Source organism: Zootoca vivipara, chromosome 1, assembly GCF_965207765.1.
Source record: "Zootoca vivipara chromosome 1, rZooViv2.hap1.1, whole genome shotgun sequence".
Taxonomy (NCBI): Eukaryota; Metazoa; Chordata; class Lepidosauria; order Squamata; family Lacertidae; genus Zootoca; species Zootoca vivipara.
This window is the reverse complement of record NC_142582.1, coordinates 50044525-50062272: the sequence shown is the minus strand read 5'-3', so window position 1 is coordinate 50062272 and position 17748 is coordinate 50044525. Positions and strand designations below refer to the sequence as shown.

The window sequence follows — 17748 nt, the reverse complement described above, 5'->3', positions numbered from 1 at the left end:
ATTTAAGCTAGGTATGGGGAACCTTTGGCCCACTGGATGTTGCTACAACTCCCATCAGCCTCAGCAAGCATGGCCAATGGCCAGGGATTATGGGAAATGTAGTTCAACAAATATCTGGGAAGCCATAGGTTCCTGACACCTAATTAAAGCAAAGGCTGTCAAGAATGCTGCAGTTGCATCCTGCATTGTAGATGGGGGTGGGCTAGATGATTTGCAAGGTCTTTCCCACATTTATTGTTTTAGGAATAGATTCTGTTCATGTTTGGATCAAACCTTTGCCTTGTATCTCTCTGTAATGGGGCTGTACCAAAACCTGTATTCTGAGTAGCTGAGGGGGGAATCTCAGACTTCTCCATTTCCATTGTGAGGGGTGAGTGAGCTATGTCTCTGCAGTCACAAGGGGAAGAAAGGAAATGAGCCATTGTGCCTTTGTATAAGAATCCCCAACTAAGGTTGCCAACTTTTCAGCTGGTCTCAGTAACTGTGCCATTAACAGCAGCTTGATATGCACAGGCATTAGCAGCTAAGGTTCATGCTGTGAAAAGCTTCCCTGCCAGATTTCTGAACGTGAAGATGCGGTTTAAAAACACAAGCCCAGACCAAACCACTTCTTCTGATTGGTTGGTAGCAATCCTATTGCTAACTGTGGCTCAGTTTGAGTTTCCTTCTGGTGTAAAAAACAAATGTTTGTCTGTGCCTTGCTGAGGCTTTAGGACTGGACCTTCAGTGTATTGTTGTGTGTGTCAGAGACAATGAATTCTGCTTAGCTTTCTCGGTTTGTATGCTAGCAGGTAAACCAACCAGCCTGCTGGGTATAAATAATAAATTATTATTATTATTATTTTATTAACAGATGCACAAAAAGAAAGATGGGTTTGGTAAATGCCTTTATTGGCTACCAGGTGCAGGTCTACTGCTTGGCGGGCCCTTGGGCGCAGAGGCAGGTGTGGGGGGTGCTGGTGGAGTGCAGGAGGGCTGCTGCTGCTGCTGCTGCTGCTGCTGCTGCTGCTGCTGCTGCTGCTGCTGCTAAGACACAGCTCAGTGCTGGACACGGCGGATGGACTGGATCTGGTTGGTGTGGGCCTGGGTGCTGTATTCGCTGTACTTTTTGTATTCACCATTCTGTCTGTCCCGCTCCAGGACATATTGGTAGCCCCGGTACCCTGGGTATTGATATGCCACCCATCTAGGGGATAAAGCAGAACATTGGCAATACAGGCACTTCCAGCCCCCAAAGCATATACTACACTGAAAAAGGGATAGTTCAGCCCCCCTTCCACTGCTTTTTAAACCCATATCCTTGGGGGGGGTTCCACTCCTCCTCCAGCAGCTGTTACTGATCAACCACTCTCAAAAGGGGCAGGACGCAACTGGGGAAGGAGACCGGGAGCCTGGGATAGTTTCTCTTTAAAAAGGGAGGCAGCTATGACAATCCCAGGATTGCTCATGGTTCATCCAGCTAGCTGTGCTTATTGGTGTTCTTGGCAAAGTAAGCATGAGGTTATGGGAGGATTCCCTTCACAGAACATGAGGGGTGGGTGGCCCTTCCAACTTCGCTCCGACTCAGAAGGCATCACTTACGCTCCAGAATTGACCTTGATAGAAGCCACCTCCTTGTTGCCCCAGCCCATGGCCTGCAGGGATGGATAGTCATCGCTGAGCTCAAACTTGCGTCCTTGGAAGTTCTCTGCCTCATACAGGGTCACTTTGCTGTCACTGTGGTTCTGCAGGATAGGGTAAAGTAGAGGATGATTTGGCGTTGAACTGTCACAGGCAAAATTCATTCATGCCCCATCTCTTAACAGGGTTCCCAGTTCCCAGTTCCTCTTCATCATGTCTTGATGAAGCGTCTTATTTCAGAACATGAAACAGACCTCATTGCCACGCCCCCTTATTTTGGCATCCTAAAAGCAACTATCCAGATGCTTTTAGAGGCTCCCAGAATGAAGGTGATGACCATGATTTTTTGGGTGGGTGGGTCATTGGGTGGTGGTCAGTGGTATGCAGTCTCTGTGTGGGAACATCCCATACAGTTAGTAATATGGCTGATGGCAACTCTACTTACATCTTGAAGTTACTTCTTGGGACATCATGGCACCATTTCTGGATTTTTTTTAACAGACAGTCCTATCGTCAGTGGATGCTTCCCCAAGGCTATTTATTGTGGACTACTTGGTGCTCCTCAGACATGCAAGTTTTGTGCAGGTGTTGTCTTCATCAAAATGCCATCCTATATTCCCTCCCCGCAATTCAATCCAAATACTATTTCTGTTGCTTTTTGTTTTATTTATCAGATATTCTATAGCAGCCATCCCCAAACTTGGCCCTTCAGCTGTTTTGGGACTACAACTCCCATCATCCCTAGCTACCATAACAGGACCAGTGGTCAGGGACAATGGGAATTGTAGTCCCAAAACAGCTGGAGGGCCGAGTTTGGGGATGCCTGTTCTAAAGAAACTGCAAATCCAGGTTAAATGGGGAAATAATATGGGGTGGCATTTTGTTGAAGATACTGTGTGAATGCTGTACAAAACTTGCATGCATAAGTAGCACCAAGTGTAGAATAAATTGCTGTATGGAAGTACCTTATGCCTTTCATCACAAATGTATGGTGATATGACTGAAGCCATAAACTCCTGGTTGGACTAAGAAAGGAGAGGGTCCCAGTTTAGGGATAAGAAATCGAAGGACTAGAGCAGGCATCCCCAAACTCGGCCCTCCAGATGTTTTGGGACTACAATTCCCATCATCCCTGACCACTGGTCCTGTTAGCTAGGGATGATGGGAGTTGTAGTCCCAAAAATATCTGGGGGGCCGAGTTTGGGGATGCCTGGACTAGAGGCTTGGGGAGTCTTTTAATACCCAACAGATAAACCACAAGTTCACCATGAGTTGCCTAACAGATGATCAAACACACCATGGCTTATTTCTCTGACATTTGGTTTATTTTCCAGCTGCCCTAGCCTCATGTCTTTTGGTGAGTGTCTGCAGTGAGGTGGTGAAACACACCATGTTTATGGAAGGGTGCTGGAGTCACAGATAACACCAAGCCATAGTTAAAACAAACCAAGGGTTTCAAGCCAATAATAAACCACAGTTTCATATGGTGATTTGTTGGCAGTAAACAAACTATAGATACTGCTGGGCAGGGTTCACACATAATGCTAAACCATAGTTTAATAAACCATAACTTAGTGTTGTGTGCGAACCAGGCCAGTTATGACAGAGGAAAGGAAGAAAGACAAGATCCTTGAATCTAAAAGAACACCATTTGCTTTTCTTGCATTTTTATCCACCTTCTCTTCCAGCTTTCCTTTTCTTCACTTTCTTCCCTTTATTCCCCTGTGGCTAAGCCACTGTCCTATTGGCAGGTTGGATTGCAATGATCAGATTGCGGTGGATGGTAGAGCTCCTCAGGCATTGCTCTGAAGGGCCCTTTTCCTGCACAACCAGCAGCTGCCAAAATTCCCTGATCTGTATTATGGGCTTGCTCCCTTATTCCCTACCCCCTCCAATGCCAGTCCCTTCAACCATGTGAGGTCTCGTCATCCTTTGGATGATGCAACAATGTTTCTATTTGCTTCCCCTTATGACTGGACATCTATGTGGCCCACCTCCCTTCAAAACCCTTTTGAAAATCCACCTTTTTCCTTAAGGCTTTTGGCACAACCCCTCTTAGTCTCCATCCCCTACAAAGCCTAACTGAACTGTAGACATATATGGTAAACTTCTCAGGAGCTGGAATCTGTATTTTGCACAGTGGTGATACTGCATGTGCACACACACACAGAGCATGCAAAGGAGTTTTATCATCCATTGCCTCTGGTTTCCCTAGATCAGAAGTCGGGACCCTGTGATCCTCCAGACATTGTTGAACTCCAACTCCTATAATTCCCAGCCTGCATAGCCAGTGGTCAGGGATGATGGGAGTTAAGAGACCAGTAACACCTGGAGGACCTCGGGTCCCCCATCCCTGCCTTAGATGTCTGTTCTCCTTCAGCCTAGACTCTGCCTTACCATCCCTATCGCACAGCTTTCCTTTGCCTCTCACTTGGGCATCCTTGGGTATTGTGTGTGCTGCTGCCAAGCAGCTGTTGGTGAATGACTGTCAAGCATCTTTATGGGTATGTCTGTTAACATAGTCCCCAACAAGCAGAAAAGAAAGGCTTGGGATTCTATCCATTATGCAAAGAAAACCCTCCCGGCTTTCCAAGTGGTCAGGACGTGTAGTCTCTAGCTATCCTGCTGTGGACTCAAGGGGTTAAAACTGAAACTGGGCACAGCTGCATCCCCCCTCCCCCTCCCCTATCACCCATTCCTGCAGGCTGATCCTGCCAGCCAGAAACGAGATGATATCTCACACCCCTTTATTAAAGCGCGGACATAATCTGACTAGTTGTTATTAAAGCCCAGAGATGAGGACGTGCAGAGATTTTAAACCCTGGTTAGGAACAGAAGCACAGCCGCTCTTCAAGATGGGGTGATATGCCATACTGGCTATAGCCTGTTTGGAGCGGGTACTATACATTCGCCTGGCTGACACTTGTGAAAAACAAAAACAAAAAACCCTTTCCTTTTCAATGCCAACCTTTCCCACCCTTGACCAGCTTTCTGACTTTAATGCTAAAAAAAAGCACCCCTCCCAACTTTTTCATTTGTCTATGGAAGCTTTTTAATATATGCCACTCCACATTCATTCATTCATTCATTCATTCATTTAGTTTGTTCCTGCCATTGAGGCAGCTTCTTTGCCCCATAGCCATGTGCCAAACTGAGCTGTATGTCTCCCCTTTCTGCCCCAGCACTGTACAGTTTATAAACACCTGATTTCCCCCATAGGCTTGCCTTAGTTCAGTCCACTCTGCTTATGGATTGGGACACTTTTAGACAAAAAATGAGTCCAAAGCATGTGGTTCATTTTAGAGTTATTTACCGCCTTGGCTTGCAGGGTGTGTATTGTTTGTCAAACAGCCTGGGCCTCTTATTGATCTAGCCAAGGGACTCCGCCTTCTGACCGAGATGCTGCCATAAAAGCCCCAATGCACAGCACTTCTGCAGAGGGAGATCTAAATTTTTCATTCTCAATCTCACTCAGTTTAGTGAAAGCAAGGGGAAGGGCTTGGAGGGAATTGTTCTACAGCAGTGATTTCTTCTCTAAGTTTGAAGGTGGCAACCCTAATCTGAGCCTTTCATTGGTTCAGATTAGGGTTGTGGAACCCCAGACCCTGATGAAGCTTTGAACAGAAGGGAAATATTGTCTCATCACTGCAGGACTAAGATGGCAAAAATCAAACTCGGAGCCACTTGTGCTTCCATGCAACTGTAAAAGATGCATCTGGGCCTAGAAATCCTGTCTGAGATCAAAGCTATTTCTTCCCCATAGCCACCCTCATTTGTGAAAGGGCATGAAGATAAGCACGATTGCAACAGTGTTTGGCCCTGTCCTCTCGAGTACATATATTGTTAACTGTTTATATGTGTCCCTTCCCTCCCCGGTTATTGAGTCACTATCTGGAGAATGGGCTTTTACCTTTAAGGCTCCCCAATGATGCAGGAGATGAGATCTCCGCAGCTTCTCCAAACCCCTTTCCCCTTTGTTCCTTCTGACTGCAGTCCTCGCCCTCATTCCACACTGAGCATAATTTTACATTTGCCCTGAGCCCCTGAAAATAAAAAGGTGGAAAACAGGAAGAGTGCCATGGTTTTAGTTGACTTGACAGGAGTTATACAGAAATCCGCAACAAGAGAGTACTGATGAAGAGCTCTGTATAACTCAAAAGCTTGCTTGCTACTGGATTAACAGCACTTCATTTGTCTGATAAAAACAATCACCTTCCTGTTGTGCATCTGTGGGATATCAGCTTGTCAGACAGCCTGTTAATTCCATTTCAGCTTTGTTAATGTCACTCCCCCTGGCAATTTCACTGAAACCACCTTTGTCCTTGATGACTCTTCTGTCATGCTTCCACTTAATTTATTGCAGGCAGCAAATGAAATCGGTATGTTCTGGAAGTAGCTTTGGTTAGGAGAGTACTTTTCAAAGAGATGGTGCTTGATCAATGAAATATGGTATTGTGGTTGTTGTTTCCACCACCATTTGGGGATCCTTTTGCCCCACCAGATAGTTTTGTTTCCTTTTACTTTGTGCTCTCTGAAACGAGGCCAGGAGGCACCCTTCTCCATTGGGGATTGGGTCCCTTTCAGGTGTTTTTTTTCAGGGACAAGAGAGTATATTATTGCACTCACAGCACACTTGATAGTCCGGAAGGAGAGCAGGTGCTCGGTCCTGTAGCCACTGTTCCCACTCCAGGCCTCCCACCGAGGGTAGTCTCCTTTCTCCAAGATGAATTGCTGTCCTTGGTATTCAGGGTACTCAAACCCCACCCAGCTGTAAAGATGAGAAGAGAGAGCGTGCAAATGCTCATAGCTTCAAATTTAAAACTCACAATAAAATTTAAAAATCAAAATCAAATATTGCTCAAACCATCCAATAACTGCCTGCGAAACATTATGGGGTAAAAGACTGGCAGAAGCCCCCTATGGAATTCTCTCTCTCTCTCCCTCCCTCCTTCCACCCGTCAGCCATATATATCTGTGGATTCTCCAAGCATGTTGCTATTTCTTTTCAAGCCAGCTTTGCTAATATTGCTCAATGGACACCGAAGCACTTACGGGCCACTTTCCACCTTAATGGAGCGGATCTTGCGGAAGCCACGTTCCATGATGCTGGGACACTCCATCAGAAACTCACAGCGCTTCCCCTGGAAGTTTTCTTCCTCCCAGACGGTTATCTTGAATTGACCCAGGGTCTCCATGGGCTGGCTGGTCATGGGCAGCTCTTCCGCTATAGAAATGCAAGGTGTGTGGGTTTTTAATGCTTGTTTCTGGTGGTGGCGGCAGCAGGGTGGGGTCAGCCCTGTCCCCCTGCACTACCCACAGAAAATCCAAAGTACATCCTGCTAGCAGCTATCATGGAGTAGCATCCGCAAGCACCATGCCACAGTTAAGAGAATGGGTCATGGAGAAGAGATAGACAGTAGCATCTGAAATGCTACAAAAAGTAATCACTCTGAGTAGGATTATCTGGCTAAGTGATGAATTGTGCAGGCCAAGAGAGTCAGTCCATGATGCTCCTTTTCATCTATTCCTCCCCAATCATCTCATTTTACTACCACCTATCCTTGGCTAGTTTGTACAATGGATCACCCCCCTGTCGTTGCTGACCAGCGGCTGGATTAATGCAAATGGTGGAGTGAGTCACAGTGGAAAACGGGTGCCTACACACCCGACTCTACCATTAGACAGGGCGATGCAGCTCACCCCAGGGAGCAGGTATGAAGGTCCTATTAAAGGGACCTTATTTCATTTTTTATTATACAGGGTGAGTCCTTTAAAAGAAGCCCCGTGGATACAGAGTACACATGTTCTACAGGGCCTCTTTTAAAAGACTCGCCCTGTACTTTTCTGACACGGGAGCCAAATATATTGGGTCTTTTCTTTTTTCTTAAATGGAGCCAAATCTCATTCCTTCCTTTAGCCTATAGTTCAGTCAACATCTGCAAGCCCTCGTAGGACTGTCAGTCCCCATGATCCAGCTGTATTCCTATCTAAGTTTATGAGGTATGTTGTCTGGAGTTGAAGGGAAATCAGAATCCAAGTGACAGGTCCCCTCCCCTCAATGGAAGAAAAGTTTTTGGAAAGCTTCCTTTACATTTTTATTGCACACAGCCTGGTGCCAGAATTGTGCCATTAGATTTCTGCTGGCCCCTTCCGTCTTACCTTATAGTGCACACTTACTTACACACCCACCCTTCAGTGCTGTGGTTTCTGACTTTCCTGCCAAAGCATTCTAATCGTTACTTTTAAAAGAACAAAAGAAAAAAGGATAGCACTGTTGCAGTTGTGGGTCATACAGAATGCTAGAGGTAGATGGGTCTGAAATGCCATTCAACATAGCCCTCTATCTAAAGGCAGGACCAGCCATTCATCAACAACACCCATCAACTAATACAGTCCAGACCACAGCAAAGAGCAGGTGCATCAGGAAAGGTGCCGATAGAACAAACATGTCCGAGTAACTCAAGAAAGCAAGCGAAACCAATACAGAACCATCCCCTGGAGGAATGTGCTGATCCTTTCCTGCCCAATTCATCCCCTTTGTCAGTTGACCCAGAAATTATGAGTTGAAGTCCTTGCAGAGAAATCTTTCCCCAGTGATTCTCCAAGGGAAGGGAAGTATATAGGGAAGGGGGAGACACTCAGTTCCATTCACATTTAAATTCACATTTTCCAAAACAGTTATCCTTCAATTTTGTACTTATCCCAGTTTTGCAATGCAGTTCTCCAAGCAAACAATGTTTACAAAAATGCATGTATTTGGGGAAAGTGTGCATAGAAACGAATATGTTATGGGAAAATAACATATAAAAATGCATTATATTAGGGGGAATGGCTAGCAAAAATGTGTACATTAATCAAAACTGCATCCAAAAGTATGTTTATTAGGAGATATACGCGCTAAAATGAAAATGAATTTTTATGAGATTTTAGGGAAAGAAAGCACAAAATTGCTGCAGAAATATGAGGAATCAAATTTAAGACTGGAGAAACCGAGAGAACCAAAACTTAGGTCCTTCCATCCCTACCAGGATAGCACACATAAGGACACAGGGGGTGGGTCACTGGGGCTGTTTGGGGAGGGCAGGGGGCTGGTACTTACTTGGCTGGCAGTGCACGGAGGCAAGAGTGGTGGTGCTGGGCTGGGGGACCCCAGCAGCATTATATAGCCTGGCTTGCCCAAGTGTCCAATGACTGCGCACCAATAGGTGGTGCTGAGTCAGCAGTGGAAGCTGTGGGAGGTGAAGCAGCCCAGCCCCAGCCTGCGCTGTCCATTCCTCTTACCCATCATGGTGAGATGCCTCTCCTCTCTCCTGAGGCTAACAATGGGAAGCACTGGGCATGTTTGCTTAGCAGCGGAGGGACACAAAAGACAAAGGCCCTGACGTGCCATTTTCCTTTCACCCTCCAAACAATGCCTCTGCTCAGCTGGAGGATTAAGAACACGGCCCTTTCCCAGGGCATTGCACGGGAAAGGCTGGCAGCCATTCCACAGGACAGTGAAGCTACCCCTGGCGCCATCAGGGATGCCACTCTAGAGAAATGCCCCCCTCTGCCCCAAGTGCCTCATCCTTTCCTGTCCCTGGCATTGTGCCCCTCAGAGTGTGAACCTTACCGAGCCTACACATCTGGGGTGATTCAAAAACCCTCAACTTAGCTCCAGACTTCGTGACTCAGATTCCCCCTCTTGACTGTAGTTTCCTTCTCACAGAGCTACAATGGGCACCACCCTGAACAAACTACAGTTCCCAGGTTCCTTTGGGGGGGAATCATGTGCTTTAAATGTGTGTTGGATGTGCTGTAAATGTATGGTGTGGGCCTGCCACACCAAAGCGATGATAATGCACGTTTCTGCTTGGCACCCTTTACATTTTACCCTTTGACTGCTATCCCATAGGGGTGGAGAACCTGCGGCCTTCCAGGTGTTGGTGGATTACAATTTACATCCTCCCTGACCATTGGGTGTGCTGGCTGCGGCTGACAGGAGCTGCAATCCAACAGCTGGTGGGTTACAGGTCTCCCCAGCCCCTGTTGTACCTAGTTGGAGTAACAGCTGTAGGGAATAAGTCTACTCCAAAGAAGTAGATAATAAGCAAGAATCCACATCTAAAGTAACCTGGAGGCATATGTCAACAACTAATAGGTAAATGCCACAAAAGCATGAAAGCATGTTATTTCCCTTTAAGAATTCTGGGTGCACAGTTACAATTTTTAATCACCCTTAGCAAACTACAGTGCCCAGAATTCTTTGAGGAAAAGAATGTGCTTTAAAAGTATCGTATACACAGAGCCATAATGTGTGCGCAGCCTTGTGGGGTTGCGTTCCAGCCACAGTGATGGTACAGTACTTGCCTTGCACAACAATGAAGGGCTGTCCATTTGTATTTCAGAGTAACCTCTGTGGGAGCCACACCTGGTTCAGTGGCCTCCCAGCCCATTCTATTTTTGCAGAAATCCCTCCACGAAAATCCAGCACTCTGTTGTGGTTGTTGAGAATCCCACCCTGGCCCACAAGGGGGTGCAGAAGGGCAGGGATTGTTCAGGGAACTGCAAGAGAGAAAAACAATCGATAGCCACTCACTAACTGAAATGAATCAAAACTATTTCCCCCTTGCTTTCCTCTTTTGATGTTCTATACCAGGCTTCCTCAACCTCGACCCTCCAGGTGTTTTGAGACTACAACTCCCATCATCCCTGACCACTGGTCCTGCTAGCTAGGGATGGGAGTTGTAGGCCAAAAACTTCTGGAGGGCCGAGGTTGAGGAAGCCTGTTCTATATATTATTACAATTCTGTATTGGTAGGTTTAGATCAGGGGCCATAAACCTTTTCCAGCAGGGGGCCAGTCCACTGTTCCTCGGACCTTGTGGGGGGCCGGACTATATTTTTTGGGGGGGGGGAATATAACGAATGAATGAATTCCTATGCCCCACAAATAACCCAGAGATGCATTTTAAATAAAAGGGCACGTTCTACTTATGTAAAAACACGCTGATTCCTGAACCATCCACGAGCTGGATTTAGAAGGCGATAGGGTCGGATCTGGCCCCCAGGCCTTAGTTTGCCTACCCTTGGTTTAGATGTATTATTGATCTGTTTTTCACCCTTCCAACTCCCCTCTCCTTTTCTCTCAGGCCTTCTGAAGATTATGGCTCTGTGGGCAGAGACCTATCATTCTATATCCGTACAGCACTTTGTGCATATTAGGTGCTTTCATAAATGACCAGTTATGATGTGTGTGTAGTTTGATGGGGGTCATAGAGAAGCTGTGATCTTGGGCTCACAGTTATCACGCTAGCCAGTATTTTCCCCCTTCGGTTACATTTTTGGCTTTTAACCAGCTAATTAACTGATTTCTCTTCAATATTCTTACATATTAAATTAGGCACTTCACATTTATAAAGATGAGTGGGGTGCATACTGCATATGTAAAATAAATACATGGCAAACCTCAGGGAAGTTGCCTCTCTGAGGATGCTGAAGGCAACTTAGTACCTCTTAGATGTGTAAGGTGATCCATGCGACTTCAGCATTTCTGAGATCCAGGCCCATGAGGCAGATGAGGCAACCGCCTCACCTGGAAGGACTGCAAATCTGGCCTCCAAGGAATGCATCACTCACCAGTATGGCAACGGTGCCAGCAGCAGCAGCTACAACATGCTCCTTGGAGGCCAGATACGCAACCTCCTTGGCAGCTTCTCCCCCATGCTGCCTATACAGTCGATCTCTCAGCTGGTCTCCTCCAACTCCGTCATCAGTGTTAATCTTTATCCCCCCCCCTTTTCCTTGATGTAGATCTTCACTCTCCTCTTTTTTGTGGCAGGGTTTGTGTGCCATAATGTCTTCGTCTCCTCCAAAATATGGGTTGGACTAGATGACCCTTGGAACACTTTCCAAATCTACAATTCTATGGCTCTGTGTATTTTGTGTTTTTATTTTGTATTTTTATGCTGTGAACCGTCCTGAGATCTTCAGATGAAGGGCAGTACAGGCAACTCCCAGTTTGCACTGGGTTGCGTTCCAGGTGTTTGCATACTTGTGTGAAATCGTGTCTAATCAGAACACTCATTGAAAGCCTGTGTTCCACCCCTGCCCCATTCCAACTCTTTTTGTGATGTTTTTGGGTCGCTTCCAGGTTTGGCACAATGCACACATTTGCAGTTGCGCACATATGAGATGTGCCTAAAATGGTCGCTGGCTGTATACAAATTTAATAAATAAATAGTTAGAAGTGTCAGATTGCAGCCATGCATTCTGATGTGTTGTGTTTTGTGGCCCCACCATTTTTATACTTTCATAGTCATTCTATAATTAACTTTGACCCCTATGTTGTGTATAGATCATCAGTGTGTTAGGAATGGCTTGGGTGAGTTGAACTTCCCCCACATTAGGAAGATGAAGGATTAGATGAGAAGACCACAACTGCCTCCATAAGGAAAGTGGGGATGAGTCTCAACAATTGTGCTGTTTAACTTTGCATCAAGGGGAAAGAGAAGGCAGCAATATGCCCCCCAGCATCCAAAGGTGATTCAGCTCCTTAATGCCTTGGAACAATTACATCTCATGCCCTTTTGCCAGCTGTTCTATCCTCAACAACTGGTGCTGTCTCTAGGGGTTCCTAACTAATCAGCCAGCCATACACAAGCAAGTGAAGGAGAAGGGGGTGGTATTTTGTTTCCTGTGTTGAAGTTGCTGCCTCCTATTGTTAGCTCAAGGCCTTCTCCTGCTGCATAAGTTAATTTGATCTGTCAGATCCATTCTATGCAGCACTAAAACAGATCATGTCTTTTGTTGTACCCAGCAGGTATGGTCAGTAAATATCCCTTCCTTGCAAGGTTTTCAGATTTGGACCTCAATTAGGATGCGGCTGGCGCTGTGGGTTAAACCACAGAGCCTAGGGCTTGCCGATGAGAAGGTCACCGGTTCAAATCCCCACGATGGGGTGAGCTCCCGTTATTCGGTCCCAGCTCCTGCCAACCTAGCAGTTCAAAAGCACGTCAAAGTGCAAGTAGATAAATAGGTACCGCTCCAAGTGGGAAGGTAAACGGCATTTCCATGTTCTGCTCTGGTTTGCCAGAAGCGGCTTTGTCATGCTGGCCACATGACCTGGAAGCTGTACGCCAGCTCCCTCGGCCAATAACGCGAGATGAGCGCCGCAACCCCAGAGTCAGTCACAACTGGACCTAATGGTCAGGGGTCCCTTTACCTTTACCTTTATTGATTGGCTGGTCTACTTGCAAGTGGCTTCCCTATTACTTCCCTCCTTGTCCTTTACTGGCTCGGGGTGCCCAAATGCCACAGGAAGCAATGGGTTAAATTAGGTACTCCAAATGGCCCCATCCCACTCCACGCCAATGACCAGCCTTGAAACTTCCAAAGCAAAAGTGTCTCTATTTGGTAGAGTTCAGTTGTCATTTCCTGAGTCCTTGGCACCCAGGCGAAGGCCAAGTAGCTTGCCATGTAAGAATAAGAAAAATTGCACCTCCTAAAACAAGTTATTCTATGCTTCTGTTGAAAGAACAAAGTTGCATCTAGTCACCCTACTGTGGTATTGGTGGAAAGAATGTCTGTGGTTTATATCTAGAAGGCTTGGCTGATCTAGTTGGTGAATTAAATGTGAGCAATCATTTCAGTTAATACATCTCTGGAGTACCTACAAAGAACTTGGCATCATTATCTTTGATTCATTTGTTATAACAGACCAGAGTATAATTAGTTTGTTGAGCTACGGTAAATCACTAAGTAACCAAACCTTCTATTTGACTTCATTAAAAGTGACTGAACCAATGAAATCACTTACTTTCACATCATGGGACCAACCCCAAAACCAGCCACACAATTACATCCACAAATTAGCTAAATGTTGAATAAGGAACCGAGGCAATAATAAATCCTACCACTTGTTAAGTGTATGATTGAGTAAATTATTCTGCAGGTTTCCGAAGCGTGGGGCATCACATTGCCTTCCCTTATTTTCAGCCCCTCTAGGTGGAATAATAGGAAAGCAGGTGAGCAATTGCATAGATTTAACAGACTGCAGCAGATCCCTCAGTGTAGATTCCTGGTCCCCACATGTGTGTGACTGTCCAGTACTAGGGAGACAGTTTTGCTGCAGCCACATTTTCCCCCTCCCTCCCTGGAGCAGATGGAAGCAGCACCAACCCCTGTTTATCTTGCCACCCGTTGCCTGGTGCACTGTTTGCTCCGAGGACCATTTCCTGCTGCAGGCACAGATACAGCTGGGTTTATTTACCAGGTCTGGTTGATTAGATCAGGAATAGCTCCCACTGCCTCTCTTCTCTCTCTCTCTTCCCCCAACTCACACTCTCTCCCTGCTACTGCCATCTGATTTCACTAACAAATCATCCTGCCCCCTTAGGAAGGAAATGCAAATAGGGCAGGGAGCCTGTCATTTACCCCAATACAGCCAGGTGCTAAGGTGGCAGGAAAAGCATCTCCTTCAGTGAGAGCTAGATGTCCAGGCCACTGAGTCCATTCCAAATACAAGGAAAGCTCATTAAAACCAGAGTACACCACCTGTTATTTATCACTTTGGGTACTGTGGACCAGCAGGCAGTTCTGGCAGCATTTTGGACAGGGCACTCTTGTTTTTTTCTGACACTCCTTCGCTCCAGCACAAATGTTCTTGAACCTTAAGCTTAGGAATGACCAGTCGCCTCTTTCTCATGCACTCACTTGCAAGTTTCTGATTGCTCATTGCCTCATCATCCTCACGGGTTGCCTGATCTGAAAATCCCAAGAGGGCAGCGAGCTCCGGGACCTCTTGTGGAGAGTCTCCATCTTCAGTCTGTTACCTCTATAGTGCCCCTTTGGACCTCACTACTCCCTTGAGATTTCCAGGTCTAGGCAGGTCTTTGCCTCTTTAGGAGCTTTTCCACAATATTGCAGCTATTAAAGGGACATAGACCACACCATACAAAGGTGGCAGCCTTACCTCTAGTTTCCAAAATACCTCTGCCTATCCACACCTTTCCTGCCGTCATCTCACAGGCTTTCCCATCCTGAACCCCTTAATGTTAGATGTTCTTCCAAGATGCGAACCATATAACCCTTCAAGCATAACACTAAATTTGGCTTTATAAAGGTGGCGAGGAAATCCAATGTGAAAAATAAATAAAAGGGCACTCTCACAGCAACATATGGACATGTGTGCAACACCAGTATTTGGAAGGGACATTTGGATGTGCCAGCCCACAGGGTCAGATTTCTTGGGAAGACCTTGCTTCTCAGCTTTCTGGTCTGCTTCAGTCTGCTTCACACCCAGTTCTCCTTGTACCCAGCCAAATTGATACCCTCTTCCCTCCCTGGAGTGAAGGTACTGTTTAGCTTATTGGTTTGTCCCTTGAGCTGATGGAATGTTCATGACCAGCATCATCTGGTCAGGTTACCTTGGATCAAGTTCAATTCTTGCAGTCTGAGAATGCAGACAAGCTACTCGAAGGAGATTGACTAAGTGTCCTTTTGACTCTTGCCCATCATGGCTTAAAAAGGGCAGGTGAAAGGGTGTTGCTGGGTGAGTCCACTGAGTTACGAATGCCTTGTCGTGCAGGAAGGAGAAGGTGCCACTGGTCCTTAAGGAGGCAATGGTCCATCCCCTTCCCAAGAGAGATTCCCTGGATACAGAGGTATTGAACAACTATTCACCTCCAAATAACCTCTTATCAGACAAGTTGCTTGATAGTGCATCAAAACTGCCTTTGTCACTCTGCTCAGTCAATTCCTGCATTAGATTTTACTTCCAAATTCTGTAGGTGCCTTACAGTGCGTTACAGTTGTGCTTTTCTAGAAAGCCCAAAGCACACATACAATGCATCATTAATGATGCCCCTGTAAGGTAGGCCAATACGATTAACCACATATCATATAGCTCAAGGGTAGTAGTTCACTGAAGGCACCTACTGAGTTCTTGACTAAGCTGAGCTGTTTGCTCAGAGGGGCACCCAGTTCAAAGCTCATGCTCTTACCCACTCCCCAGATGCCTTTAGGAGAAGGATCTTTTGAGAGGAAGGCTCTGAAGGAACCTCTGAAAGGAAGAGCATCAGCTTAATGTTTCTCTGTATTTGGACACTGGGAATACACACACACACACACACACACACACACACACACACACACACACCTTGCCCTTGGTACACAGTGTGAAAGGAAACAGGCCTGCTGATATCCTGAGCATAGCTTCTCCCGCCCCCGCCCTGAACATCAAGTTACCTGTCTGGCCTCTCTGATTGCTATGGGGACTAATCCACCTGAAAGGCCACAAAAGACCAGCCAGCTGTTACCACACAGATGATGATGTCTCAATGCCTGGCTCCTGGGACTGAACAAGGGTCTCTAATTGATGCCACTTCCATAGTGGAAGCCTCCTAGCTCCATAGAACTGTATAGCATAGGACCTTAAACATATGAACCCACAGAACTGACACACTATGGAACTGCTTTGTTTAAATAAAAAGTGTGCCACCTCTCTCAAACTTGAGGCAGCTAACAACAGTGATAAAAAGTGAGATGGAATTTCACAGCTAAAACAAAAACAAGGACTGGGGGGATTAGAATGCCTATATCTAATTTCCCCCCAAAAAATATGTGCATTGTATTCCCCCCCCTGCATGTCAAGAGAGAGGGAGGGACACAACAGGATTTCTTCCTGTAAACTGGACCAGTGTGTTGGGGCAACCACTGTGAAGGTCCTGCTTCCTTCCTCAGTATCGAAACTCCTCAGCAGGGCCCAACAAGAGGGACTTTAACTGGCAGCGGTACTAAACAAAATATAGTAACCTTACTATTAGAACACGGCTGGCGCTGTGGGTTAAACCACAGAGCCTAGGGCTTGCCGATCAGAAGGTCACCGGTTCGAATCCCCGCGACGGGGTGAGCTCCCGTTGCTCGGTCCCAGCTCCTGCCAACCTAGCAGTTCAAAAGCACGTCAAAGTGCAAGTAGATAAATAGGTACCTCTCCAAGCAAGAAGGTAAACGGCATTTCCATGTTCTGCTCTGCTTTGCCAGAAGCGGCTTTGTCATGCTGGCCACATGACCTGGAAGCTGTACGCCGGCTCCCTCGGCCAATAACACAAGATGAGCACCCCAACCCCAGAGTCAGTCACAACTGGACCTAATGGTCAGGGGTCCCTTACTATTTACCCTTACTATTAAAACAATCTCACGTAAAAAGAAAGGCTCCAAAACAGAATCATTTAAGGTCGTCGTCGTCAGCAGCAGCAGCAGATCATGTCAACAGTACTTTCACCTGAAAGTCTTAACAAAGTGGTTTTGTATTTTATCCTTAAGGCAAGGAGTGGGTCAAACAGGGAAGTTTAACTAGTGCAGTTGTTCACCTCACTCATGCAGCACTGAGAAAACAACCATATACTGAAATGTCTTCTACGCAACTATTAAAAATGATGGGGGCCTTGGATAACAACAATATGATCTGCAGATCCCATGGACTGCAAGAAGATCAAACCTATGCATTCTGAACACAATCAGCCCTGAGTGTTCACTGGAAGGACAGATCCTGAAGCTGAGGCTCCAATACTTTGGCCACCTCATGAGAAGAGAAGACTTCCTGGAAAAGACCCTGATGTTGGGAAAGATTCAGGGCACAAGGAGAAGGGGACGACAGAGGATGAGATGGTTGGACAGTGTTCTCGAAGCTACCAACAGGAGTCTGACCAAACTGCGGGAGGCAGTGGAAGACAGGAGTGCCTGGCGTGCTCTGGTCCATGGGGACACGAAGAGTTGGACACGACTAAACAACAACAACATGATCTGCAGAATTAGCTGTCTCCATACTCTGAAAAGTTGAAGTCAATTTGAAGTCCAAGTAGATTCCCCTCCCCCCTTTCTGGCCAGTTATTGGCAACCCTATGCGAAACTCAAAATAATTGTATAGAAAAGGGAACTTCGCTATTCAAAATACAGGAACCCAGTCCTCCTTGTTTCAGCTGGGCACCCTAGCTGAAGCCTTGTCCTCTATTATTTCCTTGTATTCAGTAGAGGATGCTTTTCAAAGGGGGCTTGGGTTGGGAAAATGTAGTGTTTGTGTTGTGAAATTGATGGAAACTGAATAATAATAAACACCCTAATTTGTGTTGGTAGCAGAATATCTACAGTT

At 46.2% G+C, this 17748-nt stretch overlaps 1 protein-coding gene across 4 annotated transcripts in view; it reads right to left on the bottom strand.

Annotated features, from left to right (window-relative positions):
* Positions 1-870: 870 nt before the first annotated feature.
* The window catches only part of CRYBA2 (crystallin beta A2), a 29610-nt gene continuing 12732 nt past the window's right edge, over positions 871-17748 (bottom strand). For 3 of the 4 annotated variants that reach the window (XM_060278151.2, XM_035127231.3, XM_060278148.2), the window contains 5 exons: positions 9970-10164; positions 6673-6844; positions 6247-6388; positions 1582-1724; positions 871-1186 (listed from right to left, as the gene is read on the bottom strand). In XM_060278151.2, coding sequence (XP_060134134.1) covers positions 1039-1186; positions 1582-1724; positions 6247-6388; positions 6673-6830 — 591 coding nt within the window. In that variant the 5' untranslated portion in view covers positions 6831-6844; positions 9970-10164 and the 3' untranslated portion in view covers positions 871-1038. Of the gene's footprint in view, positions 1187-1581; positions 1725-6246; positions 6389-6672; positions 6845-8719; positions 9925-9969; positions 10165-17748 lie in introns of those variants that run through there. The other variant, XM_060278160.2, reaches the window with a different exon arrangement.